We start from the raw sequence: 15,585 nt of genomic DNA, 5'->3' as shown, positions 1-15,585 counted from the left end.
CATGGGCTATCATGTTGTATGTCAGCATACCAAACAATGAAGAAGGATACAAATGAGGAAACAAAAGGAAACTCAATACTAATTTTGAAACCACCTGAGTGGGAGTATGTCCTTTAAGGACTTTAGAGAATAACTCCAAAGCAGTATTTTAAACTCTAAATGTTAAGAAGGTCTCTCCTAACTTTCTGTTACAGTTTTAAACCCATTTTTCTTCTTTGTTCTTAAAAGAACTGGTTACGTCTAAGAATTGATTAAAAGCCATCTAGTTAAAAATGTCATATATCAGGTGATATCATGCATGAACAGTCTACCCTAAAAGTCTGCCTCTGACATTAATAGCCAATTAAGATGGTGTTTTATCAAGTAAGCCAATAACGGTTATAACTAGAGCCGAAAACACATCTAGCTGCCCTGATCATTATTAACTATTACAGACTATTACTTATGGATTTAATTAAAGACTTACTGAACTCATTACAGTTTTTCACATCATCAACCCACCAAATATTTGTTCTGTGTTGAATAAGATTGGGTTTCCAAGCACCATCTTGCTTTTTTTCAAGTTTAAGAGGAACTCTCCATAGACAGATACTTGAAGAAGTTTCCAAACTGCTAACAGTGATAAGTTATCTATAAATGGAGACATTTAAAGTAATTCTCTCTCTCCCTCTCTGTACTCACTCTCTTTTCCTTCCAACTCCCTCTCCCCACACCCTCCCCATTCACAATCTCTACTTTGTATTGTTTGAATGTTTTTCAAAATTAGGCACGCATTATTTATGTATTTATTTATTTACTTATTTATTTGAGACAGGGTCTCACTCTGTCGCGCAGGCTAAAGTGCAGGGGTGCAATCTCAGCTCACTGCAACCTCCGCCTCCCGGGTTCAAGTGATTCTCATGCCTCAGTCTCCTGAGTAGCTGGAATTACATGTGCACACCACCATGCCTGGCCAAGCATCTATCTTTTTAAAAAATCAGTAAATCTATTAACAACAAAAAAGTGCTCTTCTTAGTAGATGAACAAATGCAAAACTCTCCCAATTCATACCTTTCATTCTGTCTTTTCAGACTGAAGAACCATTACTTTTTAGACTACTATCATTTAAATTTGGCCAGGCCCAGTGGCTCATACCTGTAATCCCAGCACTTCGCAAGGCCAAGGCAGGTGGATTACTTGAGGCCAGGAGTTCGAGACCAGCCTGGCCAACATGGCAAAATCCTGTCTCTACTAAAAATACAAAAATTAGCCAGGCATGGTGGCACATGCCTGTAATTCCAGCTACTCAGGCGGCTGAGGCACAAGAATCATTTGAACCCGGGAGGCGGAGGTTGCAGTGAGCCGAGATCATGTCACTGCACTCCAGCCTGGGCGACAGAGCAAGACTCTGTTTCAAAAAAATAAAAATAAAAATAAAGTTAGTCTCTCAACGTTTAGCAACTAAACAACTATATTTTAAGTATAAAATACTATTTTCTGTTCTTTTGCAATGCTCTTCTGAATGATTTATACAATTCTCTAAGTTAAAAACTATTATTCTTGGTTGAGCACGGTGGCTCACACCTGTAATCCTGGCACTCTGGGAGGCCAAGGTGGGTAGATTGCCTGAATCCAAGAATTTGAGATCAGCCTGGGCAACATGGCAAAACCCTGTCTCTACAAAAAATTAGCCAAGCATGCTGGTACACGCCTGTAGTCCCAGCTTCTTGGGGTGGGGGGCTGAGGTGAGAGGATCACTTGAGCCTGGGAGGTCAAGGCTGTAGTGAGCACTGATGGTGCCACTGCACTCCAGCCTGGGCGACAGAGTGAGATACTGGCTCAAAACAAAACAAAAAAAGACAAAAGCTATTATTCTCCCTTCGTGTTCTAATTTATAGTTAAAATTATTTTTATTTCCTTAACTTCTCCTCATAAATACTATTTTCCAACCACTGTCTTCATTGCTTTTTATTTGTCCAAGAACTAAAATCATGAAATAAACACAAAATCACTAGCATTTTCAATAATCTGGATAGTAATAGTATTAATAAAATAATAAGTTTTACTATGGCAAAAAAAGCTGACTCTGCCAATTAACAATGTAAACAAGAATTCATGAAGGATACTATTAAAATAATAGAATATCTCAATGCTTTAGAAGCTTCTTTTGCATATAATTTAAAAGTACTCCGAAATAACTACATTAAAACAGTCAACGAGACCTGATATTTTGTTGGCACAGGTCATTAGCAGTATTTAAACGTAATACAATTACAAAAATACTCTATTACAGAATTTTAGATTATTCACTTTATTCTTCACAACAGCTCTTCAGAATCAAATAAACTGTATTAAGTCTTAGTTTTACAGGAAGAAAAAGCACAGCCAGGATCAGGAGACCTAGTTCTAGTCCCACCTCTATCATTAACTAGCCAAAAGACGTTAAAAAGAGACTAAATCCAATAACCCCTCATTTCCTTTTCAGCTCTAACATTTCTTATTCTCAAGATTTTAAAAAGTGCTAAATATAAAAGCTAATAAATAGGGACAATTTTTTTTTTGAGGCGGAGTCTCGCTCTGTCACCTAGGCTGGAATGCAGCAGTGCAATCTTGGCTTCTCGTGCCTCAGCCTCCAGAGTAGCTGGGATTACAGGCACCCATCATCATTCCAGGCTAATTTTTGTATTTTTAGTAGAGATGGGGTTTCACCACGTTGGCAAGAGAAGTACTAACCCTGTCTCTACTAAAAGTACAAAAATTAGCTGGGCGTGGTAGCATGCACCTGCATGTTACTCAGGAGAATCGCTTGAACCTGGCAGGCAGAGGTTTCAGTGAGCCGAGATTGTGCCATTGCACTCCAGCCTGGCAACAGAGCAAGACTCCGTCTCAAAAACAAAAAAAAAGGGACCGTTTTAGGCAAACCAAAAAATATGGTCACTATCATATATAAACTTGCCAAATACTGTTTTTTCATTTCATACTAGAAACTTGTTTTCTTAAGTTTGTATCTTGTTCTTACTTTGTTTTTGGAGCTTGTTTTGATTTTACATTATATTAACTCTTTTTTTTTTTGAGACAGAGTTTCACTCTGTTGCCCAGGCTAGAATGCAGTGGCTCAATCTCAGCTCACTGCAAGCTCCGCCTCCCAGGTTCACGCCATTCTCCTGCCTCAGCCTCCCGAGTAGCTGGGACTACAGGTACCCGCCACAACACCCGGCTAATTTTTTGTATTTTTAGTAGAGACAGGGTTTCACCGTGTTAGCCAGGATGGTCTCGATCTCCTGACCTCGTGATCCGCCCACCTGGGCTTCCCAAAGTGCTGGGATTATAGGCGTGAGCCACTGTACCTGGCCCTTTTTTTGTTTGTTTGTTTGAGACAGAGTTTGCTCTTGTTGCCCAGGCTGGATGGAGTGCAATGGCGCGATCTCGGCTCATTGCAACCTGCACCTCCCGGATTCAAGTGATTCTCCTGTCTCAGCCTCCCGAGTAGCTGGGATTACAGGTGCCTGCCAACACATCTGGCTAATTTTGTGTTTTTAGTAAAGACAGGGTTTATCCAAGTTGGTCAGGCTAGTCTCAAACTTCCGACCTTAGGTGATCTGCCGGCCTCCGCCTCCCAAAGTGCTGGGATTATAGGCGTGAGCCACCACGCCTGGCCTACATTATACTAACTCTAAGGATTCACAAAGATTGAATTATTTTCAGCTAATGTCATACTCTACAATTATTTTATTTTATTTTTGGGAAACAGAGTCTCACTCTGCCGCCCAGGTTCCAGCGCAGTGGCATGATCTCGGCTCACTGCAACCTCTGCCTCTCAGGTTCAAGCGATTCTCATGCCTCAGCCTCTCAAGTAGCTGGAACTACCGGTACACATGACACCACACCTGGCTAATTTTTTGTATTTTAGCAGAGATGGGTTTCACCATGTCACCCAAGATGGTCTCAAACTCCTGAGCTCAGGCAATCCGCCCACCTTGGCCTCCCAAAGCATTAGGATTACAGGCGTGAGCCACTGCACCCAGCCTACAAATACTTAGAAAGTAATCTATGTTTTCATGCTAAATTTCATAAAATAAAGAACAAGAACTAATACGTTTTCCAGTTTCAGGTTTAAGAGACTTGTATTTTTTGAACCAAGTTTAGAAACTTTACTTAATGCCCATCAAAAGGAAATAACTAATTAACAGGATACTCATCAACAGTTTTGAATGTGATTTGACCACATACAGTTAATCAAAAAAGATCCTTCTATTTCAAGGCAACTGTCAAAATCTATACACACAGAGCAAGGATACAATCTAAGTCAAAAAAAACAGATTGGCACAATTTCTAAATATTTTTTACCACGTAGTCCTAAGTTATAAAGCTGATAAACCTCAAATATCTCTAATTGCACAAATACTTATAGCTATTAAAAAAATACAATCCAGGCTGGGTGTGGTGGCTCATCCCTGTAATTTCAGCACTTTGGAAGGCCAAGGCAGGTGGATCACTTGAGTCAGGAGTTTGAGACTAGCCTGGCTAACATGATGAAACCCCATCTCTACTAAAAAGACACAAAAATTAGCCAGACAGTGGCATGCGTCTATAGTCCCAGCTACTTGGGAGACTGAGGCACGAGAAATCACTTGAACCTGGGAGATGGAGGTTGCAGGGAGCTGAGACCGCACCACTAGTGGTACTCTAGCCTGGGCAACAGAGTGGGACTCCATCTCAAAAAACAAAAAAAAAGCAATCCAAAAAATTTAATTTCCCAATTATTATTGGTTGTTCATAAACATAAAGATAATGTTCACTCCTGACATAAGCATGCAGTTCTCGCCAACTTTCCATTCCAAATTATAATTTAGGTGGAGACAGAATAATCTACAATCACACTCACCACTAGAACTTTCACAGAAGCTTTGTGAGGCATGGGCAGAGGGCTTCCCCAGCTTCTGGGCCTCTGCACCTGAGCTTAGCTGCTTTGCATTAGCCATTTTTGAGTCTTCCGTTAAGGAATTATTTGTTTTCTCCTGAGTTTGGGGCTGCTGCAACTCCTGGTCAAGTCTCAGAGGATCATCTGCTCTAACTAAAGGTAAGGGAGGCTGTGAAGAGTCTTCCTCTACAGGTTCTGTTTCTGCAGTCCCTGATTTCAGAACTCCTTCATATTCTACACTCTTTTCTTCCTTGGTATCTAATCTATTCTCAGCACATGGTTCTATTTCTGGAGCAACATCCTCCCATGACTGGGAATCTGAGCACTTCTCCACTCCCTCCAAAGGTTCACAAGAAACATCAACTCTGGGAGATGGCTCTTTCACATCTACAATGACAACACTGGAGTCCTCTGAAGTAGCTTCTTCCCAAGCTTCCTGATCCTTATGTTCCAATTCTTGGTCAAGTATCGCCAACTTTTGAGGGGAATCAATACTAATCACACTGGTTTCAACTTCCATAGCTTCTGAGCATTCTTTTTTGGGGATTTCCTTTTGAAGACACAACCCTTGGGACTGAGTTTCAGTCAGAGAAAGGTGCAATGGGACACTCTCCATATTTTCTTCTTTAAGTTCCTCTCCTTGACTTTCACAAGGTGTCTCAGGGATTTCTTCCACCTCAGACCCTGAAGACCCCTCCTCTGGATGGTGTTCTTTAATTTCCATAGCTTCCTCCTGATCTAACACACTGGAGAGTGCCTCAGATCGAGTAGCTGGTGAAGGAACTGCCTGACTCCCCGAATCACAAGTGAGATCAATACAAACATCTTCCGCTACCGTTTCTTCTCTGCCCTTGCAACCAGTGGCTAAAATACTAATGTCATCCCTAGTGTCTGTGTCATCTCCCTTTGTTTTGTCATCATTCTGACTCAGTTGTACTTCACCATCCTGTGCTGGATTCATCAAGATACTATCATTTTCAGCAGGAATAAATTTAGAATTGAGAACTGGAGACATGGATTTCGTATCCTCAATCTGTGTGTTTTCTCCATCTTCATCAATCCTGTGAGAACTCAAGCTCTCCATTTTTGGGGACTGACTATATTCACTTGTAGAAAGCATCAACTTGCAAGAATCCCCTGTCAAAGATAGCCCAAGATCCTCAGGGGAATTCTTTGGTTCAATCTCTGAAGTTTTAGAACATTCAACTGTCAAAGATGAACTATGCAAATCTCCATCTTTCTTCCCATCGTTTGATTGTTCTTCCAGACTTGGGGAGGGAATAAAAATGTCCTAAGGAAGAATAAAAAGAGACAAATCGTAATTTGTACATGATCATACACCTTTTATATCTAATCCCTGGATTCACATAAAATTTCTAAATCAAGTCAAATTTCTAAATCAAATTTTTAAATTCATATAAAATTTCTACATCAGATTTAAGAATTAAAGAACTCTAGGATAGCCAAGAGCAGTGGCACATGCTCCAGCCCATTTCAGTTCTCACAAAGTGGCAATACATACTCATTTTACTTCACGATTTCAAAATATGCTAGCATTCAACATGGTGAAACCCCGTCTCTACTAAAAATACAAAAAATCAGCTAGGTGTGGTGGCGGGCACCTGTAATCCCAGCTACTTGGGAGGTTGAGGCAGGAGAATCACTTGAACCTGGGAGGCGGAGGTTGCAGTAAGACAAGATTGCACCACTGCACTCCAGCCAGGGTGAGAGAATGAGATTCCATCTCAAAAAAAAAAAAAAAAAAAAAGCTAGCATTCATAAAGCAGATATTAAAATCCAGTGGCCAGGTACAGTAGCTCACGCCTATTATCCCAGCATTTTGGGAGGCTGAGGCAGGTAGATCCTGAGGTCAGGAGTTCGAGACCAGCCTGGCCAACATGGTGAAACCGTGTCTCTACCAAAAATACAAGAGTTAGCCGGGTGGGGTGGTGCATGGCTGTAATCCCCGCTACTCAAGAAACTGAGGCAGGAGAATGGCTTGAACCAGGAAGGCAGAGGTTGCAGTAAGCCAAGATCATGTCATTGCACTCCAGTCTGGATGACAGAGCAAGACTCCATCTCAAAAAATAATAATAATAATAATAATTAATACATAAAATAAAATCCAAAGGTTACAATATCAATAGTCAACAGAGAAATACAAATTAAAATCACAATGAAATGCCACTACATGCAACAAAAGCAACTAACATAGGCCAGGCGTGGTGGCTCACACCTGTAATCCCAGCAATTTGGAAGGCCAAGGCGGGTGGATCACCTGACGTCAGGAGTTCAAGACCAGCCTGGCCAACATGGTGAAACCCCATCTCTACTAAAAATACAAAAATTAGCCAGGCGTGGTGGCGAGCACCTGTAGTCCCAGCTACTCGCAAGGCTGAGGCAGGAGAATCACTTGAACCCAGGAGGCAGAAGTTGCACTGAGCTGAGATCGTGACATTGCACTCTAGCCTAGGCAATAGAGCAAAACTCTGTATCCAAAAAAAAAAAAAAAAAAAGCAAACTAACGTTAAAATAGTTCACAAAATAGCCAGGCATCATGGCTCAGCCAGGTGTGGTGGCTCACGCCTATAATCCCAGCACTTTGGGAGGTTGAGGTGGGAAAACTGCTTGAGTCCAGGAGTTCAAGACCAGCCTGAGCAACATGGCTAGACCCCACATCTACAGAAACTTTAAAAATTAGCCAGGCATGGTATTGTGCCCCTACAGTCCCAGCTACTTGGGAGGCTGAGGCAGAAGGATCACTTGAGCCACAGAAGTCCAGGCTGCAGTGAGCTATGATTGTGCCACTGCACACTAGCCTGGGTGACAGAGAAAGGCTCTGTCTCAAAAAAAGAGGAAAAAAAAAAGGGCTCACAAAACCAAGGATTAGCAACCATGGTGAAAAACTGCAACTCTCGTACATTGCTGCTGGGAATGCAAAATGTTACACTCACTTTGGAAAAACAGTATGGCAGTATCTTAGAAACACTCATTACTATATAACCTAGGCATTCTATTTGTAGGCATTTACCTAAGAAAAATAAAAATATGTGCCCACAGAAAAGATGGGCATCCACCTGATCATAGAACTATTATTCATAAGATGTGCACGTTGGCCAGGCGCAGTGGCTCACATTTGTATTCTCAACACATTGGGAGGCCAAGGCAGGCAGATCTCTTGAGGCCAGGAGTTCGAGGCCAGCCTGGCCAACATGGTGAAACCCTGTCCCTACTAAAAATATAAAAATTAGCTGGGCATAGTGGTGCACACCTATGATCCCAGCTACCCAGAGGCTGAGGCACAAGAATTGCTTGAACCCAGGAGGCAGAGGTTGCAGTGAGGCAAAATTACGCCACTACACTCCAGCCTAGGCGACACAGCAAGATTCTGTCTCCAAAAAAAAGATGTGCAAAAGATCATAGGATTATTATTCATAAATTCATGGGGAATTATTCATATATTCACTCATATAATGGTCATATATTAATTATAATTGACTAGATTATTCAAAATAACCAAAAACTAGAACCAAATGTCCTATCAATTGGTGAATGAACAAACAAATTGTGGATACACATATTATGGAACACTATCCAACAATATAAATGCAATAAAATACGAATATGTATAATACAAGCAAATCTCAAAAATATGCTAAGTAAAAGAGCTCAAAAATAAAAGACCATACACACTTCCTGATTCCAATTACATGAAATTCTTTTTCTTTTTTTTTTTTTAAAGACAAGGCTTCACTCTGTCGCCCAGGCTCTGGAGTACAGTGGTGAGATCATAGCTCACTGCAGCCTCAATTTCCTGGGCTCAAGCAATCTCCCACCTCAGCCTCCCAAGTAGCTGGAAATACAGGTGGGCGCCACAACACCCAGGTAATTTTAAAAATGTCTTTTAGAAATGGGATCTTGCTATATTGCCCAGACTTGAAACTACTGAAATACCAAAACTATACTGACAGAAAACTGATGTGTGATTGCCTAGGGCAGGAGAAGGGAGTATGTTGGGCAGCAGGGAGATCAACCACAAAAGGTTATAAGGAAACTTTTTAGGGTGAGGGAACTGTTCTCTACTTTGATGGTGGTGATGGTTACACAGCTGTACACATTTGCCAAAATTCATCAAAACATACACGTAAAAATGACAATTTTATGTAACTAATACTTCAATATTTTTAAAGAGACATTAACATAAAACTTAGCTGCTTTTACATAAGAATTTACATTTAGTGTGTAATTTTGCCTAATGTAAATGATGTAAAACTCCAGACATAGGGCATTCATTTCCTATGTTTTGTTTTGTTTTGAGACAAGGTCTTGCTCTGTCACCCAGACTGGAGTGCAGTGGCTTAATAACAGCTCATTGCAGCCTTGACGTCTTGAACTCAATTGATCCTCCCACCTCAGCCTCCCAAGCAGCTGGAACTACAAGTGTGCACCACCAAAGCAAGGTAATTTTTATATTTTTTGTGGAGAGGGTCTCGTTTTGTTGCCCAAGCTTGTTTCAAAATCCTGGGCTCGAGCAATCTACCCACCTTAGCCTCCCAAACTGCTAGGATTACAGGCATGAGCCACCACGCCCAAGCTTTTTTTCCTATGATTTTTAAGGGAATGAGGAATCAAATGGGTAGTCAAGCATTCTGTATGCTCCATAACTTCTGGTATTTCAATGTCTGGTATTTTTGTTTATCCTATCAGATTGTAACAATGATCATAAGTTTGAATCTATTCATATACTCTCAGATATGACTGAGTATAAACCGGTTCAAGCCAGGTGCAGTGGCTCTAACTTATAATCCTAACACTTTGGAAGGCCGAGGCAGAAGGATTACGTGAGCCCAGGAGTTTGAGATAAGCCTGCACAACAAAGTGAGACCCTGTCTATACCAAAAAAAAAAAACATTAGCACACGTCTGTAGTCACAGCTACTTGGGAGCCTGGATGGTCAAGGCTGCAGTGAGCAGTGATTGTGCCACTGCACTCCAGCCTGCACAACAGAATGAGACCCTGTCTCAAAAGGGGAAAAAAAAAAGGTTCAACATTTCTGAATGGAAATTTAGCAAAACACAACAGCCCTAAAATCCTATACGCCATAATCCAATAATTCCATTTCTGGGAAATTAATCAATGAAAGCACACTAATATTTAGCTACAAAATGGTTCACTGCTATATTATTTAGAATAGGAAACAATATGAAATACCATAAATGGTTACAAATAGGAATTTTATTTTCTTTATTTTTTTTTTTTTGAGACAGGGTCTTGTTTGCTGCCCAGGCTGGAGTGCAGTAGTGCGATCATGGCTCACTGCAGTCTTGACCTCCTAGGCTCAAGCGATTCTCTTACCTCAGCCTCCCGAGTAGCTGGGAATACAAGCACACACCACCACACCTAATTTTTTAGATTTTTTTGTAGAGACGAGATTTTGCCATGTTGCCCAGGCTGATCCTGAACTCCTAGGTTCAAGCAATCTGCCCGCCTCAAACTCCCAGAGTGCTGGAATTACGGGCATGAGCTACCTCGTCCGGCCAAGATAATAATTTTTAAATTGTGATCTATCACATGATAGAATGTTTTGTGGTCTACATAAAAGTACACAGAAGAACACTAAAAGATCAAAAAACATTTGGGCTCTAGCAAGAAGTTTCTATTTTAGTAAAAAATTATGTAGATATACATTATAGTCTTTTTTTCTTTTTTTTTTTTTGAGACAGAATCTTGTTCTGTCACCCAGGCTGAAGTGCAGTGGCGCCATCTCCACTCACTGCAACCTCCACTTCCCAGGTTCAAGTAATTTTTCTGCCTCAGCCTCCAGAGTAACTGGGATTACAGGCACCCGCCACCACTTCCGGCTAATTTTGTACTTTTAGTAGAGATGGGGTTTCACCATGTTGGCCAGGCTGGTCTCAAACTCCTGACTTCAAGTGATCGGTCTGCCTCAGCCTGCCAAAGTGCTGGGATTATAAGCGTGAGCCACAGCATCTGGCCATTATACTCTTTTTACACATTTTATCATATATAATCTTCATGTAATTTTAGTTAATAAACATATAACAAAAAAAGCTAAGAGTTGGCCAGGTGTGACGGCTTATGCCTGTAATCCTAGCACGTCGGGAGGCTGAGGCAGGTGGATCACCTGAGGTCAGGAGTTCCAGACCAGCCTGACCAACAAGGTGAAACCCCGTCTCTACTAAAAACACAAAAATTTGCCAGGCGCATGCAGAGACTTCATTTCAAAAAAAAAAAAACAGAGTTGTTATTTCCTAGGTAGAATAACTAATGATCTTATTTTCTCTTTTTTCTTTTCTTCAAGATGGGGTCTTGCTTTGTCACCCAGGCCAGAGGGCCGTGGCACAATCATAGTTTACTGTAGCTTCAGACACCTGAACTCAAGCAATCTTCCCGCTCATACTCCTCCCCTGCGCCAGGAGCTGGGACTACAGGTACACGTTGCCACACCCGGCTAATCTTTTTTTCTGGGTAGGGGGTAGAGACGGGGGTCTCACTACGTTGCCCAAGCTGCTGTCACACTCCTGGCTCAAGCTATCCTCCCACTTTGGCCTCCCAAAGCACTGGGATTACAGGTGTAAGCCACCATGCATTACCACATCTTCTGCAAGAAATATGTATTTTTTCCCTTGTTGCAAAAAATAAGTCACTTTACAAAGGCTCATAGATAAAACATCACAATGTAAAGCTATAAATACCTTTTTTTAAATGAAACTCACAACATAAAATTTGGCATTTTAAACTAAACAATTCAGGCCAGGCACGGTGGTTCACGCCTGTAATTCCAGCACTGTGGGAGGCCAAGGCAGGCAGATCACTTGAGGTCAGAAGTTTGAGACCAGCCTGGCCAACATGGTGAAACCCCATCTCTACTAAAAATACAAAAATGAGCTGGGCAAGGTGGTGTGCACTCGTTGTCCCAGCTACTTGGGGTGCTGAGGCAGGAGAATCACTTGAACTCAGGAGGCAGAGGTTGCAGTGAGCTAAGATTGTGCCACTGCCCTCCAGCCTGGGTGACAGAGCAAGATTTCATCTCAAAAAAAAAAAAAAAAGAATCACACACACACACACAAAACAAAATAAAATAATTGAGTGGCATTTGGTGCATTTACAATGTTGTGTGTGCCACCACCACCACTATTTCTAGTTTGAAAACATTTGTCTAATTTGTCCTCACCAAAATTAATACATATATCAAGAATGAGAAAATGTTAACTATCAAACTATGTTCTACTAATCCTCTCCCCATCCCTCATATCCTGGTAAAGGGTCAAAGAGGCTATGCGATTGACAAGTTTATTAGGAAAGAAAGAAAAAAAATTGACAAAATTACCTTTAGACCAATTTTCTCTTGAATAGTAATAATCTCTTTACACATATTTAGATCTTGTAACATCAAAATTAGGTTGACTTGGACTCCAGTAACCAAGGTACAAAAGAAATAACAGATGTACAAGGGTTACCCATTAAGAATAACACGTACAAGTTTGACATATAATGAAAAAAGTAGGGAACTTAACAAAAATGGAGGACTGAACATACACATATTCAGAGTTTTCTGAAATCCCATTAAGTAATGGTAAAGTGATTTTTCTTAAGCACAAAATTTCAAGAAAAAGAGAAGAAAAGGTAACTGCAAAAAAAAAATCTGGAAAAGGTAATCTATTTAACAGAAGAGTGAAAGCTGAATTCCTAAGCCAGCAGTAGAGAAAGCCAAGAAACACCCAGAGTTATATCACAGTTCCAACTCCCATAATCTCACCCTGCCCCTCCTCTGCCCTGGAGAGCGCAAAATAGAGTGTCCCAGGACTGGCAGACAAGAGGCACAGTTATCAGGAAGTACAATACTGAAAATAGGGAGATTAAATGAAAATCTACATATTGAATGAAACCTGCACCTGTCTCCCAACCCCTTCCCACCCAAAGCCCTCTTCCATTAATAGACTTCCAGTACAATGGCAGCCAGGCCTATACCCCACAAATAGGAGATCAGACATTTTCCTAAGGGATCTGACCAGGCCAAGATAAATCAAGATACTGACATTATGGTACTTCCAATAAAATGTCCCTGCGGATCACATTACAGCAAATCCCAAAAACAAGAAGACCCAACCACCAACTCAGAACTACTAATCATCTGTCTGCTATTTCACTCTTGAACATCACCAAATAATCAAAGATTACCAGACATCTGAGGAAAGCCTCTAATTTGAAAAAGATCAAAACAAACAAAACTAAAGTCCATCTGGAAGAAACAGTGACTATTCCAGAGAGGAGAAAACTGTTATTAATACTGTTACAGAGATAAGATAGTATATCCATAAAATAAGAGAAATTGTATTTAAAAAAATATTCTGAAAAAAATTTAGAAATTAAAAACCCAAGAGTAGAAATTAATAACTAAAAGAAGAATTAAAAGATGGTTGAACCAGGCAATTGCACCTGTAAGTATACATAAGAGAAATAAAACCATGTTCACACACAAACCTGTCCGTAAATGTACACAGCAGCATTATTCACAATAGCCAAAAGGGGAAACAACCCAAATGTCCATCAAATGATGAATCAATGAGTAACTGTGGTATATCCACATAATGGTATTATTCAACAATAAAAAGGAATGAAGGCCAGGCACGATGACACACGCCTGTAATCCCAGCACTTTGGGAGGCCGAGATGGGTGGATCACCTGAGGTCGGGAGTTCAAGACCAGCCTGACCAACATAGAGAAACCCTGTCTCTACTAAAAAAAAAAAAATACAAAATTTGCCAGGTGTGGTGGCATGCGCCTGTAATCCCCTCAGGAGGCTAAGGCAGGAGAATCGCTTGATCCTGGGAGGCAAAGGTTGCGGTGAGCCAAGATCACGCCATTGCACTCCAGCAAGGGCAACAAGTGTAAAACTCCATCTCAAAAGAAAATAAACAAACAAACAAATAAATAAATAAAGGAATGAAATTCTTTTTTCCTTTATATTTTTTATAGACAAGGATAGATCAACAGAAAAAAAAGGAATGAAAATCTGACACATGCTACAACATAGTTGAACCCTGAAAACATTATGCTAAATGAAAGAAGCCATTCACAAAGCCTATGTATTTTATAATTCCATTTATATGAAATGTCCAGAATGGGCAAATCTATAGAGACAGAAAGTAGACTGGTGGTCTCTAAGAGCCAGGGGTAGAAGAAAGGTTGAGTGAGTGCTAATGGGCATGGGTTTGGGGAAGGTGATGAAACGAATCTAAAATTAGATCATGGTGATAGTAGCACAACTCTATTAATATACTAAAAACCATTGGATTGTGTACTTTAAATGGGTAAACTGAATGGTATGTGAATTACATCTCAATATAGCCACTGTTTTTTTAATGACTGAAGAAATCACCCAGAAAGTTGAACAAAAAGAGACAGAGATGATCAAAAGTAGAAGACAAAATAAAATTAGAAGACTATTCTAGGAGTTTCAACATCCAAACAACAGACAGTCCATTAAAAAAAGAAGAGGAACAGAGAAAACAAAGGGGAAGAAATTAAAGAGATAAATTTCTTTGAACTGAAGGACCTGAGTTTCTAAACTTGAGAGGGCCTACCAAGTACCTAATACAATGAATGAAAACAGACCTATCCCAAAGGTCTGGAAATTTCAGAACACTGGGAACAAAGAGAAAATTCTACAGGATTCCAGCAAAGAAAAAACAGATCACCTATTAAAAGTTAAGATCAGACTGCCTTCACACTTTGTTTTTTGCTGGTCTTGTTGTTGTGTTGTTTTGTTTTGTTTTTTGGTAGAGACAGGGTCTGGCCATATTGCCCAGGCTGGTCTCAAACTCCTGGCCTCAAGTGGTCCCCCCACCTTAGCCTCCCAAAGTGCTAAGATTACAAGCATGAGTCACCACGGCTGGCCTGGCCCTCACACTTAACAGCAGCACTGGAAGTTGGAAGACAAAAGAGCAATGCCTTCAAAATCTTTAAAGGAAAATTATTTCCCATCTAGAATTCTATAATCCTGCAAACTACAAATCAAGTGTGATAGCAGAATAAAAGCTACTAAACAATGTCCCCCACCAAAATGAGGGAGTAAACCAAGCAAGAAGATATGAAACCCAAGAGGTATCCAACACAAAGACAGGTAAGGAGAATCTCCAAGGATGACAGTGAAGGGAGGTAACAGTTATGCACCAGGAATAGAGGGCAACAGTACAGATTAGAAATCAGGAGGGTCCAAAAGAGGTTTCTCCAAAAAGATGAAACAGAAAGTCTAAGGCTCTTCAACATCCTGAAAGGAGTTTCTGACAATTGGTGGAGAGTCTAGGGTTGATTTAATGAGAGTCACAGAAAACTAAATAAAAAAGCCCCACAAGTACAATTTCAGAGAAAACAAATTACAGAAACATGAAAAAATAATCATAATATGTCATAGGCTCTGCTGTGAACTGTTTACATAGCAATAATGTAAACTCAGTAATAATCTAAACAAAATTATGATTTAACTATACTTGGAAAATGGCTAAAATTTTTTTATGAAAATAGGCTGGTCATGGTAGCTCACACCTGTAAACCCAGCATTTTGGGAGGCCAAGGCAGGAGGTCTGCTTGAGCCCAGGAGTTCAAGACCAGCCTGGGCAACATAGTGAGGTCCCATCTCTATAAAAAAAATGTTTTTCTT

At 40.5% G+C, this 15,585-nt stretch overlaps 1 protein-coding gene across 4 annotated transcripts in view; it reads right to left on the bottom strand.

Annotated features, from left to right (window-relative positions):
- Window positions 1-15,585, bottom strand: part of TP53BP1 (tumor protein p53 binding protein 1) — a 110,507-nt gene that overhangs the window by 43,087 nt on the left and 51,835 nt on the right. For all 4 annotated transcript variants that reach the window (XR_001882274.1, XR_001882270.1, XR_001882287.1 and 1 more), the window contains one exon: window positions 4,865-6,191. Coding sequence is in view for 1 of the 4 variants with exons in the window: in XM_017856260.1 (XP_017711749.1) it covers window positions 4,865-6,191 (1,327 nt within the window). In the remaining 3 variants the exon portion in view is untranslated. The remainder of the gene's footprint in view (window positions 1-4,864; window positions 6,192-15,585) is intronic.

The sequence above is a fragment of the Rhinopithecus bieti genome, unplaced genomic scaffold (assembly GCF_001698545.2).
Source record: "Rhinopithecus bieti isolate Rb0 unplaced genomic scaffold, ASM169854v2 scaffold_495, whole genome shotgun sequence".
NCBI classification, from domain to species: Eukaryota; Metazoa; Chordata; class Mammalia; order Primates; family Cercopithecidae; genus Rhinopithecus; species Rhinopithecus bieti.
This window is presented reverse-complemented; position numbering and strand designations above follow the sequence as displayed.